The sequence below is a fragment of the Schizosaccharomyces japonicus genome, assembly GCF_000149845.2.
Source record: "Schizosaccharomyces japonicus yFS275 unplaced genomic scaffold supercont5.3, whole genome shotgun sequence".
In the NCBI taxonomy this organism is placed as follows: Eukaryota; Fungi; Ascomycota; class Schizosaccharomycetes; order Schizosaccharomycetales; family Schizosaccharomycetaceae; genus Schizosaccharomyces; species Schizosaccharomyces japonicus.
In genome coordinates this window covers 2,009,568-2,023,648 of record NW_011627862.1, presented here as the reverse complement: position 1 = coordinate 2,023,648, position 14,081 = coordinate 2,009,568, and the positions used below count along the sequence as shown (strand labels likewise).

Genomic DNA, 14,081 nt, shown 5'->3' with positions numbered 1-14,081 from the left:
TCGTGTAATCTAGAAAAAGATCCCCAGCACTCATAAATGCATGGCCAAAGATTGTATATAAAAGTAAATTTACGCTGTGCTTTATCATCGCGTACTGCGATAGAAGGTCATTGTATGGCAAAGGTGGTTATTTAACGAAGCATTGCAGTTCCCAGGCATAAAACAATCAAAGAACCAAAGATGACTGTAGGCAAGTACTGAACCATAGATGGATGATTACTTGACCAATGCTGGAATTTGTCGTATAGGGGTTCGCTCCAAATATACATATAGTGAACCTTTACATACCGCAAAAGCTCAAACAGCTTTTCCATACTGTCTTTAAGGAGAATGAAGAGCAACTCGTAAATAGGTGTGCCTTCTGTCTTGTTTTGAGATTCTAAAAGATGTTTAACGACGTAAGTTTGGTTGACAAAATCTTCAGCATCCTTAACGTTAAGACTGACAAAGATATTGTTTACATATACATCCTTGTTCTGATTCCAAACGTTTAAACTGACGGCTGATAATTTATGCGGGATGAGGGCGTACGGAGGCGTTATTGTATCGGTATTATAAAGTTTTCTTGCTTTGGGGGAGAGAGGTGTACGGTCAAAGTCCTTTTGGATATCACCTTTTGCTTTTATTTCTCCGTTCACGCGGATTTCGTAGGAACCATTGTACAAGATAGCAGTGTAGACGGAAGTCATGGAAGTGTTCATATCAGTTACAGGAGGATTTCTCAATACGTAAATGTAGGGGACATCGGGAGGATGAATAATGAATTCAACACGATCAATAAGGCCGCATTTCTTAGGACCGAAAAGAATGGAGTACTCAGGTTCAGTGTTTCCTTCGTATGGAGTACTAAGAACCTTAACGAAAGAATGTCCACAAGTCCATTCCTTCATTGGGCGAACTTGGAATGAAAGAACAATTGGAATTGTTTCACTTGGTATCTTTACCGTTCGCTCGAAATTATTGTACAGGATATGAGAAGTTGCGGGCTTCGTTGTAACGAGGCCGAACTCATTCTTCAAACTCGGTTTTGGCAATGCCTTGAGCATCCAAGATCCAGCGTAATTAGCATCGCTTGCTTCTAACCAACTATCCCTCCATGAAGATAAATCGTCTTTTGTAAACTGTTCCGAAAGAATGGCAGGAACTGCAGTCCGCTTGAAAGAAGTTAAAATTCTGTTTTCTAAATAAGAAACTTAAAGGACAATTTGTTTTATAAATATAAACGATATTAAACGTACCTTGTAGGCTGCTGATTCACTCTTTTGAGCCTGGCAGAAACCAAATAGCAGCAGATACGGAAGAAAAAACAGCATTATAATGCTCTCGCAATATAAATTTCTACTATTTGTTTTGAGTTTGTAAATCGTTGTTGATACACAATGGAGCTGAAGAAGTGTTCACTGCGGCATACAGTAAGTACATCGAAAGTAAATTTGCTCACTTGCATCAAAAAAGATCTTTTAACGGAGAAGACAAAAGATTTGGTGTTTATTGTGTATCGTACATTACCATTTTTGAACTATTCTTAGTGATTTTGTTAACAAAAACAAATTTTTGGTAAGTCAGACCCATCAGCCAAAATTACGCGTACACCGAAATCAAATGAACAGATGGATGTTGTTTGGAGAGCGCCATGCCTTGTAGATTACATTTATTCTAACCAATTGTAAAAGTAGCTTGCAGAACGAGACTGCCGTAACGAACAATATCAAAAGAAAGTTTTGTGCTGTTTGGCGAAAATGACTTCTAATTTGGCAAAAGAAGAACTGCTCCAACGCGTTAAAGAACTAAAGTTTCAACGCATCTTGAATATTGATACCAAGTCGAAGTCCATCAATATACTTGGTTGCATTCAGGATCAGCTTGCGATTCTTATTTTAGAAAAAACGGCGTTTGATTTAGAACGAATTGATCTGAACCATATTACTGATTACATTCTTGATGGAAAACTCATCCAAAACAACGACGTTTTCCATTGGTATCTAAATACTTTCCAACAAAGCTTGGAAACGTTACCGTCCATTAAGACAACGCTTATATGGCCTGCTTCTGAAAATGTAAGTTAAACAGCAGAAACCTAAAAGTTTGACCTTCAGTTTGATAAAGAGAAAAGGTGTAAGCTTCGGTATTGCAAAGTTAACTGACCGAACATTTATTACAACTCAATTTTTTAACGTTGCTAACACATTGTAGCATATCAAAAAGTATTCTACACAACCAAAAAGAATGATTGTTGAGACACCCGATATGTACGAACGGCTAACACAACCTTTCATTCTCACTCAGAGAGGTTCTCAGATTCAATGGGTTCACAATATTCTCGACCACAAAGCAGAATCAGACCGTATTGTGCTTGAAGACCCTGACCGTGAGAACGGTTATATCATTTTACCTGATTTGTAAGTTTTCGTTGAGGAGAATATTCACTTTGCTTCGGACTTTAACATCGTATTAACATAACGTAGGAAATGGGACCGACAAAACATGCTGGCGTTTAATGTCATGGCTATTTCTCATTCACATGAGATTGCTTCTATTCGAGATCTGAAACCGAAACACCTTGGCATGCTTCGTAATTTACGCGAGAGTGTACTCAAAAAAATCCCTACAATTTTCCCGGTGGAAGCCTCTCAGTTGAAATTGTTTGTTCACTGTAAGTGCACTAGCGACCTCATTTCCACCTTTACTAATAACTCATAGATCCGCCCTCGTACTATCATTTTCACGTACATATCATGCATGTAGATCATGAAACGGGAGAAGGCTCTGCTGTCGGCCGAGCAATCTTGCTGGACGATATTATTGAACGGCTGCAACTGCTAGGTCCAGAGGGGTTTGCGAGTGCTAATCTTACTTTCTCAGTTGGCACTCAAAATCCACTCTATACTATTTTTGCGGGTGACGAGAGTCACCAATAAGTTTTTGTCATTTGCTAGCGTAACATAACACCCAACGTCTTTGATCATTCCTATTCAGTTTATATTAAAGTGAACAGGAATATTTAATCTATTAAATAAGGGAAACGATTCCCTGCTGTACAAAGGGAGCTATTGCGGAATACCGCAATAATAAAATGCTTCCCTTATCTAGATTGACATACTCATCCTCTGCAACTCTTACACTTTCCTCAACGGTTGAGTTAACTAGACAAAACACCGTTCTGTCTACATCCGGTTCCACGACCATGGATATATTTCCGACTGTATCATCAAGTTTTGTCATTTTTGGAGGCAAATCTCGAAGAAACGAATTTACATAAAATCGATGAACGATTTGTTGGTGTCTTAGCAAATACTGCCTTTCTGAAGAGGACAGCAACGCAAGTACATGAGGGTGACTTTGAATGTATTGGGCGAATTTGTCGATTTTAGCGATTCTACACCGTAGATACACGCGAACAACAAATTTTACCCGTTCTAGTTCATTTTGAATAAGGACACTTCTGTAATCTGTAGTGTTTTCAGTTTCAAGAATCTCTTCAAGAGACTCCAGCTGAGCACGTATACGTTCCATTACACGTCCCACGACGTCTGTAGCAAAAGGCAGAATTTCTGGAGCCATTTTTTCGTTTATCCAGCACCGACAAAGTTCATCATAATCCTTTTCATTTTCATCTGGTTCCTCCAAATTAAATATTGCATCTTCATCCATCCAATCCATCGCTGGAGGCTCTTTTTGTTCTGTTGCCGATGTGGTAGTCTAGTCGGGGTGAGGTAACATTGTCACCTCTTGGGTATGCTATGCCAAAAACAAAAATGTATCTTAAATCGTAGCTTAAGCAATAAGATAACTTAAAACAGTCTTGGTTTTGGTCGTAAGAAACTCCTTGATGGTGATGATTTTTCGGGTGTGTCTGCACTATCGTACCAAAAGAAAAGACCGGTGCACAGTAACAAAGTAAACTTGCTCTCGCCTTCAATGATTTCAAAAGTGTTGCGCGAGATTTTGTTTGACCGCAAAATGAAGCTTAACTTACAATCGTAATTAGCTGCATCTTTAACTCAAACGATACCTTAGTAGACGAGAGCAGTCATACAAAGTCAGCTTTTATATAAACAACGAAATTTAACAGTAGTACAATTCGTTCTCCATCACCTAAAGATCAAGGGAACCGAGGATTTTGTATCGTTTGCTTGAGCGATCGGCTGGCCGGTTAACAACTTGCCTACTATGCAACTCAAAGAGATGTTTCTTTCCATCCAATTCGAATCCCAACTCAAAAATACAATCATGTTTTGAAATACCTAGAGAAAGTAGTTAGCAAACAGTAGCGTATCAATATCAATAGACTTACGAAGGACACGGTTTTCCTCAGTTACTAAGACAAAAGTATTCTTTGTTTCAAGAACACAAATTCCCTCAATGCCAACCTTTGAAGGGCATTTACTTCTTTGTACTCGAAGGATAGCACCTTGATACTCTGCTTTGAGTAACTTCGTCAACAGTGCTTCTCCATAGGCTTTTGTGAACGCCTCTTGTACATAACCCAGCCAAAGTTTATGCAGTTGTAAGAGTTTTTGATAGTCCATTTTCTTCGGTATTTGTGTCAATCCCAGTCTACGTCGTTCGGCGTGGGACAATCGACCTTTCTGTTTTTTCTTTGAAGAAGAAGACTCATCTCGAGATGAGGCTTGTGATCCCTTATTAGCCATACTTGGAATCAATAAAAGCGGCTTGTGTCTTATTTTCTCTGCATACACTGCATTGACTTGATTAGCATCCAGCATTTCCGACTGTTGCATCAATTCGAGAGCCATATTCTGGGAAGACCCTTCATTGTCTTCTAATGGCTGATATATAGGATCCATAGTAATGGATACAATGAGTTACACACTACAGAGAGGTTGACGTTTTAGTTCACTGTTGAAGACTGATACCCTTTTGAAAAACAAAACCCAACTCAAAATCGCTCGAAAAGAAAAATTTCAGATAAAAGTGTACCAAATTTAAATTGAACGACTCTTAAAAGTAACCACTTTATAAAACAAAACAGGCATAAAAGTTAACAAATTCTCTTGCGTCCTTGCAGTCTCTATTTTTTTTTGCGTGGATGAAACCCACATTCTCACCACCAAAATACTACCACAATTATCATCCACGCTCACCACCAAGGTTAAGCACAGTGCTCCACCAAGCACGAACGCGTTAACGAAGAATGCACAATCGTCGTTAAAACATCATAATTAAGAGACAAAAACAACGCGCACAGATTTTGATTTGCTATGCAAAACACTTCGTTCTTTAAAGAAGATCTCGCGTCCTCGGAGCTGCCACATTTATCAACCAAAAGTCGGTTTCTTGCTTCACTTTTTACTTTCTTAGCTGAACGAAGGTATGTTGTCCGGTGTTGTTGAATCGTTGTTGCGTAAATTGTGGAGTATTTTATTTTGTTGTTTCGTTTTGCATCGGCTAACCTACCGATTAGAGTTCCTCTGAGTTATGATGTGAGCATAGCCGGTCGTCCAGTTTGCTTGTGTACTCTATACCGAAAAGTCAGTGAATTAGGTGGGTACGATGAAGTTTGTAAATCTGGAAATGAGCAATGGAAAAATATAGCACAGTCGCTTGATCTCCCTGGGCCGAATGTTGGAAGAAAATTAGCCTCAATTTACTTTCATTACCTAATGTAAGTCTTAAAGGGTTTCCAGTTACCGGTGAGCTATGTATACTCTCACTAAAACAAATGCGGAAACTTTGATGATAATGTCTTGTTAACACTGTAGTGCTTGGGAATTAAAAGATAAATGGGATTTGACACCACCACACGTGGACTTGCTAGAGAACTCAAACTACAGGTTTGTAACATTTATTCGATTATGTTCAATGTTTTAACAACCAACTTAGAGATCATATTGTTGATCGGATAAAAGCTCTTGAAGAAAAACCGGTTGCGGAGGCAAAAGACGCCATTGCGTTTACTATTAAAGACACAAATGAAGTGAACCCTCCAGCCGCTTCAATGCACAATCTGCCATCTATTCGAAGTTTCTACGAAAATGACACCGAAACTTCGAATAATCAAAAAAAGTCGTCAACACCCTTTGACACATTACTTCCAAACAACATGTACTTTGCAAGCTCAACTCTACCCACTGCCCAAATCCGAGCCTTACCCCTTCCCTCCACGTTAAATAAGCTTACACAACCGCCGGCGGCTGCTACTCCCAAGTTAGGAATGGGCCTTCCCGGCCCACCTCTGCTTGTCCGTGTTTCGCTAGCCATGAAGTCCAATTTTCCCGATGAAGTAGATTGGGCACTGGGGCACTTGATCAAAATTTCTTTTGAACGTAGTCAAGAGTTCAAATTAAAACGTCTCCCTGGACTAGCAGAATGTCTGATGGAAGGTTTACGGCAACAAATCACTCGTTTACATTATTATCAACATGAGGATACATACTATGAGCATCTCGACCGAGCACTTGCCGCTGCTCTTGTTCTTCGAAACGCGGTACTCAATTTGGAAAATGCTCAACACGTGGCACTTTCTTCTCATGTTGCTGACATATTGGAGTTGGGTGTACGCTGTGCTTTAGAAGTGAAATGTACAGAACTGTTACAGTACATTTTAGATATTGCCGAACTCGAAGCATCCTACATCAGTATCACCAGCGAAAAAAATGAGCTTTACAAAACACTTTGCAGGCTCCTTAAATCCCAAGATCGGTCTATACTAATTGCGGCACTTCGGACCCTGGCCCGCTTGGCGTTGAATGATGACAACAATCGTTTGCTGCAAGACATTGATGATGAGGCGATCGGCCGTGTAATAATGTTGACTGCAACCGAGGACGAGGAAGTAATTGGTGCAACATTGGATTTATTATATCAGTACACAACATACAGATCTAACACCCAAGCGTTACTAAGACGATCAGATGTTTGGACGCTTGTTGAACACTTAATACGTCTTATGCTTTTCCAAGCACAGGAACGTTATATGGCCATTCACCTTCCAACTCTGAACGCGTCAAGCGAAAATACTGGGTACGTCGGCCTACCCCTTTCCGAATTACAGCAATTGCTCTCTGTCCAAGAACCAGAACGGTGCATCAGATGGATGCGAATGTGTTTTGATGCAAATCCAAAAGACTGTGTTTTGCAGACTGACATCTGGCAATTGTATTGTTCCAATATGGAGAAGATACAAGGCTCTTCTCAGATGGGAATTAGCCCGGCTGATTTCATCAAGGTTTCTAGTCATGCATTTCCCAATGCCCGTGCAATGACTGTTGCTACCCCAAAGCAACCAGTAGAGTATGTGATTAACGGAATTAGGCGGCGACGAGTACCACTTTCATTACAAGGAGAGCGTTTTGAAACCTGCTTATGGAAGCATACAAATGGTCCCATTTGTGGTGCTCAACTTGCTGGTCCCTCAGCATTATATGCCCACGTTCAGCAACACATTGCTTCTATGCCAACCGTACCGACTACTTGTCAGTGGGCAAATTGCAATTACAGTAGACTCCCGTCTAACGGTGTTGCTGGTAGAGCGATTGCTGCAGGTATAGTTGCTCACATGCTAACTCACCTTCCTCCGCCTCCGTCAAAAGACTTATTACCTTCTATCTTTGGAAGGCAAACGAGTGCCACAAAAGACTTTAGAGTTCCTTTACTGCAGACGGCCGTGGACGAGCGGGGTGATGCCACAGGAACGGCCTTAACAGCAACCCTCGTTCTTCGGAATTTAGTTCGTTCAAAGCAGGGCCGAATTCTGTTCACAGTGATTGAACGTCGTGTCATTAACATCAGTACGGTGAACCCTTCCATTGCTCCTTACATCAGTGAAATGTTGCTTGGGCAACCTTAATGTAGTAACGAAGTATTGATACGGCAAATGTTCATTTACGGTAAGGATCAGTAGATTCCAAATTTTTGTAGAAAATCACGACGTTGTTTCCTTGCAACTATCGTTCTATTATTAAAAATACTACCGGTGTGGATGCTACCGTTCCACAATTCTATCTCTTTCCAAAAAACAGCAAATAATAATTTGTGAGAATAGTTGTAAACAAGAAATCGCTTGTGTTTGGACTTTAAACGTCAAGTATAACCGCTTGTACAGTACCAATCACTTAAATCCTTTCGGGAATTTTTCTTTGCCAATGCACCATGCCTATTTGTACTCGTTGATTTTGTAATCAATGAACGCATGAAGATTTTGCATAGCCTCTTCAGCCCGCATGCGGGCATTGTAACAACGCTTACGATCAATACGTTTTGTCATTTTAGTGAGAGCAGGAACTGCCTGTTGAAGGGCGGCCAGGTAATTCTTTTGAACAAAAACAGGTGTATCGTAAGCATACACCTTGTCACCGTAAACATCAAAGATAGCGTACAGTGCCTCAACAGCAACATCAGGTTGAGGGTTATCATTTGTTAAACAAGACATGAGAAGATCGCCGATCTTGCTGTTGAAAGCAATATCACCTTCAAACTTAGCCAGCGCACCAAGAGCCCCGACAAGACGTGATTGTGCTTGGAAATCGTTAAGACGTGCGGCAAATTGAATAAGTACATCAACCTGGTCAGGTGTGAAGGGAATAGCGTTTCCACTATAGACTTTACTAGCAGCAAGTAATACGCTACACAAAGTCAAGAAACTAGAAGGCGAAGCCTCAAACTGAGGACCGACTATCTTAGACACCCAAGCCAGAATGATTTGAGCTTGGGAACGCCATTGCCCAATGGATGGAGAATCCTCGCTAATGATACCGTTACAGGACCAAGCGATATTGTTCAGACACTCCAAACTTCTCTCATGGACAACATCAAGAAAACCTTTCTCTCTATCGGGAATAACAGACGCAACAGCGGGTTCAAAGGGTTCCAAAAGATCAAGGAGAATAGGCATAATATTTTGCAACATGAATACAATAGGCTCAGAAGCAACCTGGACCGATTGTTTCGCAGGCACTTCAGAATCCATGTCAACATCGTCAGCTGCTTCGTCGTCACCAACCAAATTGTCCAACTCTTCAATAGCCTCGGTCGCTGCAACTTCTGGGTCCATTTCATCTTCATCAGAAACTTGACCGTCTGCAAGGCTTTGCAACAAAGATGCAATGGAAGCAAGAATCTCAAGAACCACGGGAACGGTCAAAGCAATTCTGTAATCTGCTAAAGTCTTTTCGTTTTCAAATGCTTTCGTGGTCAATGAACGAAGAAATTGTTTTCCATCCTGTAAAAGTTGACCCAACTTAGGCAATGCAACAGTGGGCAAATTGTCGAGAGCGGGAACAACCTGCAATTGAGATTCCAGTTTCTTGTCAAGTTGCTTTGCCTCATAAAACTGAAACAAAACGCCGATGGAATATGCTTGTAATGTAGGTAAGTCCTTGGAGATATACTCTCCAATAACGGACAAAACATTAGCAATGTCAACATTGGAGGAAGAAACAAATTCTTTTATGCCAGCGAGATTGTCATCAAGAAGAGTGCAAAGGGCTTGTAGAACAATTTCTTGAACTTGTTCTGGAATCAACGATCCATGGACAGCAAGTTGAAACAAGAAAGGAAGAACCCCATTGTTGTTCAAAGCAGTCATTACCTCGGTTGTGGTTTCACCTAAATTAAGAAGAACAGCGCAGATGTTCTCGGTTACCGCGAACAGACAACTTTGGTACGCAGCTTCCTCTTGACCTTCCGGGGTCTTGCCATTAGTCATTCCTTCCAAATGACTAGCGATCTAAGAACATATTAGTTGAGTGGACAATAATTTATCGCTAATGTTAAGTACCTTTGCCATCCAAGTTTTTAAAGGAGACAGAATGTTCTTTCGATACATATCCATACAAACGTCGTAACCATCTTCGACTGCAAGGTTACGGATAGCGCCAGTGACCTCAATGACAACCTCAATAGAGTCATCTGTAAGTCTCTCAAGCAATTTTTTCACCAGTCCATTCTTTAGTAACAAAAGTCGAGTCTCCGAATCGCCCAAAATCAAGTTGGAAATGGCACTAGCAGACCAGGAACGTTCCTTTGCTTCAGAAGAGCTCAACTAAACAGGTTAGTCACTGTTTTTCCGCTACTTGTATCGGTAATTTCGACAAAACTTTGAATTGATTTAACCTACTTTTTCCAAGACAGGAATGGCCGTTTCCTTGCCCTCCAGCACAATCTCTTGTGAATTTGTTGCTGTTTTCTGAAGAGGATTCAACCTGTGTCTGTGCTGGTTTCGTTTACTCCCTTTTGCACGTCCCATTCCTCAATTGCGTTCTGGTTGAGCGTTTCTGCTAGGCATGAACGACCTCGCTCAAGTCCCGGTAAGGCCGCGGGAAACCCGCGCTCTCCGCCTGCCGCGCCTGACAGATGCCACAGAAACCTGCTACAGTAAGCTGTGTCTGCTTATTAAAAAAACCTTGCACGTTCTCTGTGTGTACAAAATTCATGTAAAGTCCTAATGTCTGACAGCTCGAGCGCGCGACGAATTCGTCCGTTAGGCGAAGCTGTTGTCAACAAGATTGCTGCCGGAGAGGTACGCGTGAAATAGACGTTAAGAAGCTCACAAAGATTTTCTGAATGCATTAGACAATAACTAACTGCTCCTTTGTATTAGATTATTGAACGTCCGGAAAATGCAGTTAAAGAATTGATTGAAAATTCACTAGACTCTGAAAGCACAATTATTGATGTCCTTCTAAAGGAGGGAGGCTTAAAATTACTACAAATCTCTGATAATGGAACTGGTATATATGTATGTGTCAAGGCGGCTAATCCGTTTCAGTAAATAACATGTTCTGTTGCTAACTAATGTCTTGAAAGAATGACGATTTACCATTGCTTTGTCAGAGATTTAGCACGTCAAAAATTACCAAATTTGAAGATCTTTCCTCCGTTAAGACGTTTGGCTTTCGTGGTGAAGCACTAGCCAGTATAAGTCACATTTCAAGACTGACTGTGACAACCAAAAGAAAGGATGCAGTTCATGGTTGGCGGTGTGTTTTGAACTCGTTGTTTTTTCGAGTATTAGTTTAAGCTAATCTTCATAAAAAGTGCATTTTACATTGATGGAAAACTAGCACCTGCTACTGGACATGGATCATCGGCCCCCCAACCTTGTGCAGGAAAGCAAGGAACAGTTGTGTCTGTCGAAGACTTGTTCTACAACGTCCCAAGTCGAAAGGTTGCATTAAAAAATGGCGCAGAAGAGTTTCGTCGAATTTTGTTACTCATACAAAAATATGCCATTCATAACGAGAGTGTGTCATTCTCGTGTAAAAAGTTTGGAGATAGTGCTGCCACACTGTCCCTTTCTTCTCGTTTTCGTCGAATCGACCGTATTCGACAGGTTTATGGCTCAAACTTAGCAAAGAACTTGCTTCCATTCGAAGTATATGGAGGTTCATTGTTAGAAGGGTTTTCTGCGCAAGGTCTTGTCAGTAATGCAAATTACGCATCCAAAAAAACCGTTTTTCTGCTGTTCATTAACAACCGACTTGTTGAATCGACGGATTTAAGAAAAAATCTTGAGGAAGTTTACAGCGAATTTCTTCCCAAAGGTGCTAGTCCTTTTCTGTATCTTTCACTAAACATTCCGGAATCACAAGTGGATGTAAACGTACATCCTTCAAAACGTGTTGTGCATTTCCTTCACGACCAGGAAATAGCAGACTTGCTTCGGTCTCATCTTTCAAAGGTTCTCGAAAACGAGGATGCACGAAGAAGCTATCATGTTCAAACCGTTCTTCCTTCAACGACAACAATGCTTAAGACACCGGAAAGCAATCGACAAGGGCGACCGAGTCATACAGTGTACGAGCATCACATGGTGCGCACTGACCCACGAGAGCAAAGTATAAAGACGCTTATGAATCGACACACGCCAACTTCGAGCCAGAAGACCCCAGCTTGCGGGCCAGCATCTGAAGCCACCGATTACGAGGCATCTCCTACGCCTGTTGCGAGCAAATCACTTTCAAGGTCAAACTTATTACAATCAGAAGACAAAGTCTATCGCACAGAAGTAAACTACAAAAGTATACTTGAGCTTCGAGAAGAGGTACTGCAATCAATGCATGTACTTACTACGAACATTCTCACGGAACACAAGTATGTGGGGCTTGTATGTCCCGAACGCGGTTTGTGCGTTATCCAGTACAATATTGGTCTTTTTCTAGTTGACTACCTGTCGCTTTCTTTTGAGCTTTTTTATCAAATAGGGCTATCTGAATTTTGTAATTTTGGATGCATAAAGCTTGAGCCCAGCATTTCGGTACGCACTTTACTTGAGCTCGGACTACCGGAGCAGGACGAAGTCGATGGAGAAACAAAAAACAAATCTGAACTTCTGGAAAAAACGGAGCGATTGCTGCTGGCTCGACGCGAAATGTTAAGCGAATATTTCCAATTAACAATTAGTCCAGAAGGCCAATTAGAATCTATACCAATGCTGCATGCGGAGTACTCACCGTTCCTTGAAAAGCTCCCCTGGCTTTTGGCCGATCTTGCCCCTCACAAAATTGAATGGCTCGAAGAAAAAGCATGTTTTGCGGGCATACTGAAAGCAATTGCCCGCTTCTATGTGCCTGTTAAGCTTGACTCGGAAAACGCCAAGTCGGACGAAGTGGAACGGATAGTCCAATTGCTTGAAGAAATACTCTTTCCAGAGTTTAAGCGGCGTCTTCTTTGCAGCAAACGACTTATGGATGAGCGGAAAATTTTCCAAGTGACAAGCCTTCCCAGATTGTACACGGTGTTTGAACGGTGTTGATTTGTGACGAGTTGTGAACATATCCAATCTTCATTTTGCTACAAGTTGAAAAGTATGAATTACAATTAAACTAATTACAGGTATAAAATTATAAAGATCCGGAGCATATGCATCCGGGTATTTTGTCGTGACCAATTTTTTTTGACTCTTACTCGTTGTTTCAACGAGCAAGAGTCGGGTGTTACACGGGGCCGCATGCAGAATACACGCATGGGCAATAGGCCATATACAAATACAAAGTGCCGAGGCGCCAATGGCACCGATGACATCTGCTTTTAATGAGCCTCTCGACTCATTACCGCTAGTGATATCGGCGAGCCGTTGTTGTCAAACTGGAGCATTTCGTTCAGCGAGTAACCCAGATGTTCATAGTAAGAACGATTGGTACTCTGGTTGCACTCTAAGTAGATCTGCTGCTTCTTCTTGTCGCATAAGCGATGAACCTCATCCAAAAGCGGACGAGATAGCCCCCTCTTTTGATGCTCGGGACGAACAGCCAAGAAGCACAAATACCAATGCTTTTTCTTTCCCATCAGACGTTCACGGGCATCACACGTCTTTGACAGGTACTCGTCCGTGTATCGACATACCACTTCCTTGGGTACTCGGTACACACAGCGCCATAAACCGCTGCGAAGGACGGTATAAGTCGAGTAAGGATCTTGTCCGGGGCCAGCCCAAAGAGCAACACCTTTAAAACCGTCGATTTCGTAGACGGTTCCACTCATGATGAATGCGTATGCAATATAATCAAAGAAATCCCGACGGAACTTCGTTAAAGATTTGGCACTCTTCCATGAAGTTGGACTCAGCAAGTAATCGAAGAAGGGTTCGTTCTGAAACGCGAGGAACAGCGTCTCAGCGACCTTCTTGACCTCTTTCATGCGTACACGATTGATTTGAACCATTGGAGTGTGTGAGCGATGCTCGAGCTAATTACTCGATTGGCAACAGAAATACTATGAGACGGTAATCGGGCTCAAGGCTACCGGAACAGCGACCAATGCCTGCCAGAATTGATCAATTGCTTCCGTGTGAGAGAGACGCGTGAAAACCCGGCAATTACGGTGCAGATTTGGCTACAAAAGTGCCTGGTCTGGAGGACTCGCACGGGCACCGGAATCTACCTTGCGGGGATTCTACTGGCTATTCAGAGACGAAGTACTTTAGGTCACAAGGGCTCACTAGGACGCACAAATAGAGCGCCTGAATGAGTCAAATTTGGTGGGATTGTTGCCTGACAGTGTCGGTTCTGGCATGATTTATGCTGTGACTTTGTCAGCCCACTTTGTCGCGGAGGCGAAAATACGTAGTTTTAGTGTGGCCGCAACCACTGAGAAGCCGATTAGATAATCGATACGAATTT

The 14,081-nt window shown here is 41.8% G+C and overlaps 8 protein-coding genes across 8 annotated transcripts; 3 read left to right on the top strand and 5 right to left on the bottom strand.

Annotated features, from left to right (window-relative positions):
- Positions 1-131: 131 nt before the first annotated feature.
- Positions 132-1,512, bottom strand: SJAG_01626 (calreticulin/calnexin; the record flags this gene model as incomplete). The annotated part of the gene is made up of 3 exons (XM_002172839.1): positions 132-1,154; positions 1,239-1,338; positions 1,505-1,512. The coding sequence occupies 3 exons, from the start codon at positions 1,510-1,512 to the stop codon at positions 132-134; spliced, it is 1,131 nt and encodes a 376-aa protein (XP_002172875.1).
- On the top strand, positions 1,286-3,760 carry SJAG_01625 (m7G(5')pppN diphosphatase). Its single transcript, XM_002172838.2, has 5 exons — positions 1,286-1,557; positions 1,674-2,057; positions 2,194-2,399; positions 2,466-2,653; positions 2,701-3,760. The coding sequence occupies exons 2-5, from the start codon at positions 1,740-1,742 to the stop codon at positions 2,916-2,918; spliced, it is 930 nt and encodes a 309-aa protein (XP_002172874.1). The 5' UTR covers positions 1,286-1,557; positions 1,674-1,739; the 3' UTR covers positions 2,919-3,760.
- Positions 3,010-3,651, bottom strand: SJAG_01624 (GINS complex subunit Sld5; the record flags this gene model as incomplete). Its single annotated transcript, XM_002172837.1, has 1 exon — positions 3,010-3,651. The coding sequence occupies one exon, from the start codon at positions 3,649-3,651 to the stop codon at positions 3,010-3,012; it is 642 nt and encodes a 213-aa protein (XP_002172873.1).
- A 335-nt stretch (positions 3,761-4,095) lies between the features above and the next one.
- Positions 4,096-4,808, bottom strand: SJAG_01623 (RNase P and RNase MRP subunit; the record flags this gene model as incomplete). Its single annotated transcript, XM_002172836.1, has 2 exons — positions 4,096-4,244; positions 4,295-4,808. 2 exons carry the CDS (start codon positions 4,806-4,808, stop codon positions 4,096-4,098), a joined length of 663 nt encoding a protein of 220 aa, XP_002172872.1.
- A 275-nt stretch (positions 4,809-5,083) lies between these two features.
- SJAG_01622 (RSC complex subunit Rsc9) lies at positions 5,084-8,027 on the top strand. Its single transcript, XM_002172835.2, has 4 exons — positions 5,084-5,332; positions 5,426-5,626; positions 5,724-5,795; positions 5,845-8,027. The coding sequence occupies exons 1-4, from the start codon at positions 5,223-5,225 to the stop codon at positions 7,808-7,810; spliced, it is 2,349 nt and encodes a 782-aa protein (XP_002172871.1). The 5' UTR covers positions 5,084-5,222; the 3' UTR covers positions 7,811-8,027.
- On the bottom strand, positions 5,964-10,215 carry SJAG_01621 (hypothetical protein). The gene is made up of 3 exons (XM_002172834.2): positions 10,079-10,215; positions 9,740-10,003; positions 5,964-9,688 (listed from the first exon to the last, which is right to left on the bottom strand). The coding sequence occupies exons 1-3, from the start codon at positions 10,205-10,207 to the stop codon at positions 8,117-8,119; spliced, it is 1,965 nt and encodes a 654-aa protein (XP_002172870.1). The 5' UTR covers positions 10,208-10,215; the 3' UTR covers positions 5,964-8,116.
- Positions 10,216-10,405: 190 nt separating this feature from the next.
- SJAG_01620 (MutL family protein Mlh1) lies at positions 10,406-12,715 on the top strand (the record flags this gene model as incomplete). The annotated part of the gene is made up of 4 exons (XM_002172833.1): positions 10,406-10,480; positions 10,562-10,699; positions 10,768-10,940; positions 10,999-12,715. The coding sequence occupies 4 exons, from the start codon at positions 10,406-10,408 to the stop codon at positions 12,713-12,715; spliced, it is 2,103 nt and encodes a 700-aa protein (XP_002172869.1).
- Positions 12,683-13,983, bottom strand: SJAG_01619 (hypothetical protein). The gene has a single exon (XM_002172832.2). It carries the CDS (start codon positions 13,621-13,623, stop codon positions 12,991-12,993), a length of 633 nt encoding a protein of 210 aa, XP_002172868.1. The 5' UTR covers positions 13,624-13,983; the 3' UTR covers positions 12,683-12,990.
- Between the last annotated feature and the right edge of the window lie 98 nt (positions 13,984-14,081).